The sequence below is a fragment of the Neomonachus schauinslandi genome, chromosome 1 (genome assembly GCF_002201575.2).
Source record: "Neomonachus schauinslandi chromosome 1, ASM220157v2, whole genome shotgun sequence".
NCBI lineage: Eukaryota > Metazoa > Chordata > Mammalia > Carnivora > Phocidae > Neomonachus > Neomonachus schauinslandi.
In genome coordinates, this window is record NC_058403.1 from 14,283,561 (window position 1) to 14,293,482 (window position 9,922).

At 37.7% G+C, this 9,922-nt stretch overlaps 1 protein-coding gene across 1 annotated transcript; it reads left to right on the plus strand.

Moving 5' to 3' along the window:
* Positions 1 to 7,100: 7,100 nt before the first annotated feature.
* Positions 7,101 to 9,212, plus strand: CLDN8 (claudin 8). The gene has a single exon (XM_021678022.1). The coding sequence runs from the start codon at positions 7,276 to 7,278 to the stop codon at positions 7,951 to 7,953; it is 678 nt and encodes a 225-aa protein (XP_021533697.1). The 5' UTR covers positions 7,101 to 7,275; the 3' UTR covers positions 7,954 to 9,212.
* Positions 9,213 to 9,922: the final 710 nt, after the last annotated feature.

Genomic DNA, 9,922 nt, shown 5'->3' on the forward strand with positions numbered 1-9,922 from the left:
ATTTCTTTGACAGAGAGAGACACAGCGAGAGAGGGAACATGAGCAGGGGGAGTGGGAAAGGGAGAAGCAGGCTTCCTGCTGAGCAGGGAGCCCAGTGCGGGCCTGATTCCAGGACCCTGAGATCATGACCTGAGCCGAAGGCAGACGCTCGCTTAACGACTGAGCCACCCAGGCGCCCTTCCTCATATTTTCTTGAAGAGATATTAGTAAGTCCAGCATGTTGTAATATATTGTAATATTTTGTCTTTTTCGAAATAACTGAAAACCAAGAATGCCATGCACTGCTTGTTCCAATAATATTCTTACTCGTGTGGTCTGAAGTTGGTTTTAAGTAAGGCACTTAATGTCTAACCCTATTAAAATTTGCAAACACTGGTTGCCTAAGGCAGACAGAATCTTAATTTGAATTGTAAGTGGAAAGTTAATTGTTTTGTAAATTAATCAGTAACATGGGGTAGCTCTATTTGCCTGGTTAATTACTTTTCCCTGTCCTGTTAACTCCAACTTTACAAGAGAAGTCATTTTTTTGTGCTCCCATATTCACTGTTTGCTCATAAGGTCGTGTGTGTGTGTGTGTGTGTGTGTGTGTTTTCTATGCATGTGACCTTTTCACCCATAAATTTCTGTCTTATGATTTCTCATATTGCGCAATGGCTTTTGCTATAGGAAACAAACACCTTATTTTTCTTTGTCCTGTTTGAAATGCTGTTGAAAACCACAATGTGCTGAGCATTATTCCAGAGAACAGCAAGAGATAAAGCTATAAAACGTTGCAAGCAATGAGTTAGGGTCAGAGCCTATGACATAGTGGGTAAAGAGCATGGCCTCAGGTGCCTAAAGGCTTGACTTCCTACACTGGACTTTCTACCTGTTAATCATGAGTCCTCGGGAGAGTTATTTAAACTCTGTAAGTCTTGGTTTCCTCAGTAAAACTGATACAATGATAATACTGTTCTAATAAGGTGATTGGGAGGGTCACATCATAGAATTAATTGTATCGCTTAATAATCTTAATTGTTAACATAACTTAATTATTGGGTAGTTCTCATGATTAGCATAATAGTGTTAGTAATAGTTCTTACAATATATTGTATTAAGCATATGAAGTCATTTTGATGATATTATCCTATGTGCATTTTTCTTTTCTCTTCCTTTTTGTAAGTAACCTGACTTAAGCTTGATGTAAATTGCTATGGGTTCAAAATAAAATTATGAGACGTGCTCTTTTAGGCCCTATCCATTATCTGATGTTATTATTTCTAGTCCTAATTAAGGCCTCTACCAGGCCAAAAATGTGTTTCCTTTTTTAAGGGAGATGATGACTTTGTGTCTAAATTCTGTCATAGATCCTTCATTCTCCTCATTCAAAGGTGCTCATAAACTGAGGGTTGCTGGAGGGGGGATGGGGTAATTGGGTGATGGGCATTAAGGAGGGCACTTGATGTAACGAGCATTGGGTGTTATATGCAACTGATGAATGATTGAACACTACATCTGAAACTAATGGTGTACTATATGTTGGGGTACTATATATTGAATTTAAGTAAAGAAATAAAAATAAATTTAAAAAAATCTTAAAAAGGTACACATCATCCTTTACATTTCAACAGAAAAGATTATGACATGAAATAAAGAGATTTAAAAAAATTTGTTTCACAAATAATTCCCCAAGTAACTGTGTGGAATGCAGTTTATGCAACTTAAAACTGTTTATTTTGGCTTTTGGTCAAAGGTAGAAGAGGTGTTAGTGAGTCACTGAAAAGAGCATTCTAGTGAACTAATGAAGGTGACCATGACGTCACACCTTTGTGGGCCACTAATAAGTCTCTGCAAAACATAAAAGGGAAATTGTCCTATATTACAATAAGCCTAGGGCTCCAGTACCTGAGGCTGTTCACTTCATTGCACTGATTTTGTTTAATTCTTATTTTAGCCAAAAATATGTTCAGTGGCGGTTAGATTATTAATTAATACCATGACCAAGTCTGTTATTGATGGAGATGAGAATGGGAGATTGGTAAGAAAGGAGTACCAATGGCGACTTCATTGAGGGGACTCTGAAACTCTAAATAATAAGGAATAACGGTGGTGTGATTGCCCCAGTAAAAATGTCTCTGAATAGAGTATCTAAAGAAATAGAAAGCAAGTATCAGTGTCTCAGATATTTGGGAAAAAAAATCACAAAGCTTGGCATTATAAATAGTTTTCAACAACATGCTAGGAAGGAAAAAAGAGCATGTTGAACAAATTCCATTGTTTTCATTAACTTTGACCACCTGTTTCATAGACATTCTCTTTCTCTAGTTTTGTTGTTGTTGTTGTTGTTATTTTCTTTTTTGTGGGGGGAGATATTAGACATACAGGAAAAGACTCAGGCTTTAGGTCCAAATCTGGGCTCCATTTGTGGGGAGTCAGCAAGTAAAAGCTGTGTAGCTTTAAAGATTTTTTTTTTTTTAATTTATTTATTTGGCAGAGAGATAGCACAAGTAGGCAGAGTGGCAGGCAGAGGGAAAGAGAGAAGCAGGCTCTCCGCTGAGCAGGGAGCCCGATGCGGGGCTCGATCCCAGGACCCTGGGATCATGACCTGAGCCAAAGGCAGCCGCTTAACTGACTGAGCCACCCAGGCACCCCAAAAGCTGTGTAGCTTTAAAAAAGGCGTAGTCTCTGTTGTGTTTTAATGTATTCAATTAGAAAAGGGTGCTTTCTAGGGATGTTTTAAACATAAGGTGTAGTGCACATAAGGAATCTTTGACATGGGCAACATTTAATACCCATTAGTTATTATTACTAGCAAATTCCAGCTCCTTGAAAAAGTTTTCCCAGCTCATTAGAATTAGGGCAGTTCATCTCAATTCTGTCCACAGAAATTACCATTAATTCCCACACAAAATAATTGCACAGTATATAACTTAATCTTTAAAAGAATTATTTCCCTGGATTTCCAGTCCTTTAGTGGGGATATCACATAGACAAGGCCCGGTAAAGTACATGGACCTATTTCTTCAAATATGCCAGAATTCTCGGCAACTCAGATTTTCATTTTTAAAAATGCAGGTGGAAAGTAGAAGAAAGATAAAAACATTTCAGTAATCATTATTCCCACGGTCTATTTTTTATTTACATTTATGTTTTCAGTAGAAGAAAGATAAAAACATTTCAGTAATCATTATTCCCACGGTCTATTTTTTATTTACATTTATGTTTTCTTGGGGAGGGAGCTCTGTAATAAAGAAAACTCCTGAGACATTAAGAATCGACCTTTCAGATGTGGATTAATTAATCTGATTTGCTAGTACCTAGATGTCATGGATTGCAGCTTCATCTCCCCCCAAAATTCTCATTTTAAATCCTAATGCAGTGGTTTTTAGAGGTGGGGGTCACTGAGAAGTGATTAGGTTTAGATGGATGAGGTCATGAAGGCTCCACCCTCATGATGGGATTAGTGTCCTTATTAGAAGAGAACGTGGAACTCTCTCTCTTTCTCTCTTTCACTGCCAGAAAGAGCAAGGAAATGGCCATTTGCAAACCAGAAAAAAAAAAAAAGCCTCCCCCCAGAACTCCACCAGCTGGTCCCCTGATCTCAGACTTCCCAGCATCCAGAGCTGGGAAAAATTAATTTCTGTTATTTAAGCTCCCAGTCTATTGTATTTTGTTAAAGCAACCTGAAGTGACTAAGACACTAGATAATTAGTATACAGGAAGGAGTTCATAGAGCAATTAACTATAAACCTTAGAGGGGGCAAATATGGAGGGAACTGCTAATGGATACAGGCCTTTGAGAACACAGAACATGAACAGCTGGTCATCATGAAGGACAAATTGGATGATAGCTCAAGAACATGTAGCAATGCACAATATTATTTTGGGAACCACATACAAAGAGATCTATTGATACGTTCACTTGTTTTCTCAGGACAAGATGATCAGCCAAGTACAGTTAATTAACAGTGAAAAATAATTAAAAATAAATACAGGTTGAAACTGTCAACACAACAGAGAAAAATAAATACAAAAGCAAATCCAGAAAACAATAGAAATTGGCAACTGCTTGATTGGCAGAAGCAAAGATTATTTCAAGTAGTGATAAGAATTAGTAGAAACCACAGACTAAAGAATTGTTGGTTAAAGATTAATTGCTGTAGAAATAAGGATGACAAAACCAAGTTCAGTCTGACAGTGACACTGTGTGTTATCGTTTATAAAGGGAAAGCATTTGCATGTGTTATGTAGTTATCAGGGCTGAATTTAATTTAGTAAATTTAATTGCTAAACTTAAATCATGCTTCTGATAATATAGACAAAAGGGAGATCTCCAGAGAGTGAATACAGTGCGTCAACATGAGCATGCTTTTCTTTCACGGCTTCTTGGTGTCTTTCGCTTCTTCCATAGAAATGGAAGTACAGATTATAGAACTATCTGTGTTGGTTGCTCTGCAGTTCTGAATTTAAGAACAGCAAAAATGTTATCAATGTGTTTATTCTCCAACCATCACTGCTTTCTTTTTTTTTTTTTTTTTTTAGATTTTATTTATTTATTTGAGAGAGAGAGAATGAGAGACAGAGAGCATGAGAGGGAGGAGGGTCAGAGGGAGAAGCAGACTCCCTGCCGAGCAGGGAGCCCGATGTGGGACTCGATCCCGGGACTCCAGGATCATGACCTGAGCCGAAGGCAGTCGCTTAACCAACTGAGCCACCCAGGCGCCCCTATCACTGCTTTCTGAATTTCGCAGGCAAGTTAGTCATTTCATAGAGACATAATATTATAGAAAAGCAGGTAAGCAGTTAACTTGACTGTTTAATCTCTGAATTTAGGCCTTTCTGTCCCTGGCAAACTTGGTATTGCCAATTTTCTCTGTCTTTCTCATTTCCTACGACCTTTAGAGCACAATTATTTCAAAATATCATGGGGTTAGCTGGATCACTGTGTGATAAGAAACCTACCTGGATGCCCTGGGCTAGTTTCTGCTAGGACAAGCTACCTCTATAATTATTCTAATGTGAACCCAGGGTTGGTTTCTCATTCTGATCCTAATCTTCTGGCCAGGACAATTTCAGTGGTAGAGTACTAATATTTTTGAAATGAGAAAAATATTTTTTGTGAAGTAAGGTCCAGGTTCAGCTCAATGCTTAAGGAAGGAGAGTTTTGATAGTACGCGAAGTCAACGGGTCCATTGGTGTGCGCCTGGGAAGCAGCTCCTATGAAGGCAGACACACTCATGTATGTAATTTCCTGTTCCTGTCTCAAGTTTTCCCATTTTTATGGGGATATTCAGCTATATCTTAACAGAGCTCCTAAAAATATGCCACATGTGAATTTAAAAAAAGAAATTTTGAGTTGATTCCCTACATGTGTGTATATATATGTGTGTATATGTGTGTGTATAATATTTATGTAATTTATATTTAGTCATTGGTTCAACCAGCTATGCCACTCCTTTTCCCAGATTGGCAATTAAAGATAAAAAATAATCTGCTGTTTTGATTTCAACTGTTTTACTGTGGATGACAGATTATTTTTCCAAGATCAACCTATTTCCCTCTCCATCACAAATCTGTAACCGATACAAGCCTGAAAGAGAAAATGCTAGATAGTTCTGTCAGCATAAGGAACACCCTATAGTTTAGTCCTTAACAAGGCAACAAATGAGAAAATTATTGCAAATATCAAGTGTTAATTTCTTAACTTTCAACCTGTCCCCTCTAATAAATTAACAATTTGGACTACTATCCATTTCTTTTGTTTTATTTGTTTTTCCAAAGACAGTTCACTCTGGCATCTTCCTCTTCCCCTCCCTACCGTGTACCACTTTTATTTCCATAACCTCTGCAAACTACTCAAGATTTTTTGAAACCATTAAAGTTTTAAAGTTTAATAAGTGAGCAAGAAACACCTTCCCCCATACTCAGAGTTCAGGTCGTACAAGGAAGCAGGGAAGAAGTAAAATTGTAAAGAAAAGACTGTTTTTATGATGTAAAGATAAGATTAAAGTACAGCTCGAAATTTGAAAAGATTTGAAAAGGAAAGGCACTCCAGTGGATATCCGGGGAAAATTGCTAGTGGAGTTTCCCAAATCAACATGCATGTTTATTTCTGCACAATCACTGTCAACATCATTATTTTGAGAAGAAACAGTCCAAATTGCTTTACATTTAGGGGCTTCTATCTCCCCCTACAGACATGGTATTAAAGACCAGTTTAGTTAATACGTAGTACAATTCAATTCAAGAACACAGTCACCTTATCCTGTAAATATTTCATATAGAAATATCAGCCATTACATAGACCCAGGGCTCTTGTACCATCTACAGAATTCGAGTTCCTCCAGTCTAGGAAGACAGAGCAGCAAAGATAGAGCCACAAAAGAAGATAGATTTGTAAATCACTTCATTGCTTGTCATCACGCATGCTTGCTACGTAAGAAAATCATATGGATTAATTTATTGTTTCTGTGACTGTTTCTCTTATAAATCAAGATTATCAGGAAAGTACCAATCAAGTAGTTTTTCTGGCTCAAAAGAGAACAATATGTGTTTGGTACCATGGAGGAGAACAACCTTTATATTTAATTACTTTCGTCTTATTTTGTCCTCGGTGTGATCAGTTCCCTGATTTCACCACAGTCAAGCTTGCTTTGAAATTGTAGACACAATTAAATCAACCACTCGGATCACATGTGTCCCAAAGAATGTGGTTTCCCAGGTATGAGCAATCTATCAATCCCCTACTCTCCTTTCACTTTGGCATTCTGACAGTCCTAGCCAATTTCTTAGGCAGATTATTTTATTTTATGCCTTGGTCACAGAAGCTCTTATAAAGAGTTTCAGAATTGCCTGTACAAAGTACACCTTTGATGTTGCAAGAGATTGGTGCATTTCTTGATGATTGTGCAAACACTCGTAATTGTGCCTGCAGGTAAACATATTGCTGTCTTCTTGGAAAACTGAGAAGTACAAAGAATGTTTATGTGCAGGTCCAGTCGTTCCAAGTATCTCTTGTCGGTTTAGACACACCTGGGTTACCATCCCCCTCTTATTGGCTGAGAAAGTTGCCCCACCTGATTTGTAAGTTTACCTGTCCTAGTCAATGTGGGGAGGGGGGTGGCACTTCAGCCAGCCAACACTGGATTTAATCCAGCTAGAAGTAGCAAAGCAGCTCTGAAAAACCACTGGGCTCTGAGTTCATTACTACAGGAAAACTGTTCTCTCCTGAGGCACAGAGAAACTTGCTCCTACCGGCTCAGGAGTTTGGTGGGATAAAACCCATCCAGGAGGACAATGGCTACCTACGCCCTGCAAATCGCTGGACTGGTGCTTGGTGGTGTTGGCATGGTGGGCACGCTGGCTGTCACCATCATGCCTCAGTGGAGAGTGTCTGCCTTCATCGGAAGCAACATTGTGGTTTTTGAAAACTTCTGGGAAGGACTGTGGATGAATTGCGTGAGGCAAGCTAACATCAGGATGCAATGCAAAGTCTATGATTCCCTGTTGGCTCTCTCTCCAGACCTACAGGCATCCAGAGGGCTGATGTGTGCTGCCTCTGTGCTGTCCTTCCTGGCTTTCATGACCGCTGTCCTGGGCATGAAATGCACCAGGTGCACTGGGGACGACGAGAAAGTGAAGGGTCACATCTTGCTAACGGCTGGGATCATCTTCATCGTCACAGGCATCCTGGTGCTCATCCCGGTGAGCTGGGTTGCCAATTCCATCATCAGAGAGTTCTACAACCCGATAGTGGAGACTGCCCAAAAGCACGAGCTTGGAGATGCTCTCTACATAGGCTGGACCACGGCGCTGGTGCTGATCGCTGGAGGGGCACTGTTCTGCTGTGTTTCCTGTTACAGTGAAAAGAGCCGAAGCTACAGATACTCTGTCCCTTCCCATCGCACAACCCAGAAAAGCTATCACATGGAAAAGAAGTCACCGAGCGTGTACTCCAGAAGTCAGTATGTGTAGTTGGGTCTAGTTTCTAACTTTACTGATAAAGCCAGCAAATGGCTGAAATGCCCACTGTTTTCTAAAAATGGAACCCAAAGGAACATTGATTTGCCATTCTTAATTGCCTAACATTAATTACAGGAACTGAGCATTGGCTATTTATGATTCTATAAGCTATTTCGCAGAATGAGATATTACACACAGTGCTTTGATTGTTCTAGGAAGTGCAGTAATATGTTTTCTAAAATGATTCATGCATCTTTTCCTTTCACCAGTTACTTCAAAACGACATTGTTAAAGGCTGTATTATTTTACAGCTGTGATTTCTCTATGACACAGCATTATGTATGTAGATCAGCATGACGTTTATATCTCACATAAATAGAGACAGGCTTACAGGGTTCTATTTTAAATGAAATACTGATTCAATACACTGAATAAATAAAATCCAACTATTGCTTTTCAGGGGAGTCGGGGAAAAGATTGAAGAACGTTAATATTAATTGTGTAAAAACAGCTTAGTGATTAACGTGCTCGATTTGTAACAAAGGTTAAAATGAAGGCTTTAATCAGCAGCGTAAAGGAAACTAAATGGCTTTCTGATATCTTGTTTTTCAACCTAGAAGTTAGAAATCCTAACTCCTTTATCCTCTTTCCCCAGAGGCCTTTCTTTTCTTGTGTATTAAATGAACATCTTTTAGAAGGCAGATATTTTGTCAAGGGGCTTTGCATTCAAACTGCTTTTCCAGGGCTATACTAAGAAGAAAGATAAAACCATAGTCTAAGAAACATTAAAGACTTCAGGAAAGTGAATTTTTCTTTTTCCTCTGAAGTTTTTATGGTCAGGGAAGGATACATTTTGACAAGAAATCATGTATGTACGTGAATATTTTCGTAACTATTTGAATATAGACTTTGGGTTTTTATTAATATAAATAACAGGATAGGACAATAATATGTCTTAGTTTTTAGTTGCTTACCAAAAAACAAAAACAATTTATTCTTTGTATACTCTATCTGCTCCTAAGATATCGGTAGATACTGAGTTCAAATTGTCATTTCAATCCCATCAAAAGTAAATATTTTACTTATTCTATTTTTTATTCAGTCTTACTAAGGTATAGAGAAATACTATATCTTTGTGTTTCCCCCAAACCTGATGCAACTGATAATTCACTTTGAAAGCTTGTATCCATATTTTTCTAGCTTAAATGACTATATATATGTATGTGCTTTATGTCCTTTATATTAATAAATTGTGCCTTTTATATAAATTTGATATTTTTCATTCTTTTTTTTGTTTATTAACTTGTAAAGAGTTTTTAAAATCCTGATATTTTTAGCTTTCCAATTTTAAAAAGAGGCCACATTTTAAATATAAAGTTAGATTCAGCATTAATTTTTGAGAATATAAAATACTACATATTATTTAACAACATTGTTCCTTATAATCATTGCATCCATACACTAATATTTGACGTGGACAATGTATTTGTAATTATTAAGATAGTGCTGTAGGGTCCAACAAATCTATATACTATAAATATGTATGTTTAAGCCATTTCTATTAAACTACTATTAAGCCATTTCTATAAAAGCTTTCCATAGCTAAAGAAGTTTCTACTCTGAGAAATAACATTAATTAATACTAGTGGCTAATGTTTTAGGGGCACATATTATATGCTAGGACCTCTACTGCTTTATATGAATTATATCACTAACGATCATCACAGATGAGGACACATGGGGACAGTTCAGTGATGACCTAATAGAGGCAGGGGAAAGAAAAGGACCATCTGACTTCATAGCTCATGCTCTTTCTTTTCAGGGAAAGTAGATTTTCTTCAGGAGCGTTCAGTTTATCAACTAATCTTTGTATGTGGAAATGACCTGCTTCACTAGTATTAGTTGGGAAAACTTTCAGTGTTTTTTGTTTTGTTCTGTTTTTTGGGGGTTGGTGATTTTGCAAGAGCTAAGTGCTAATTTA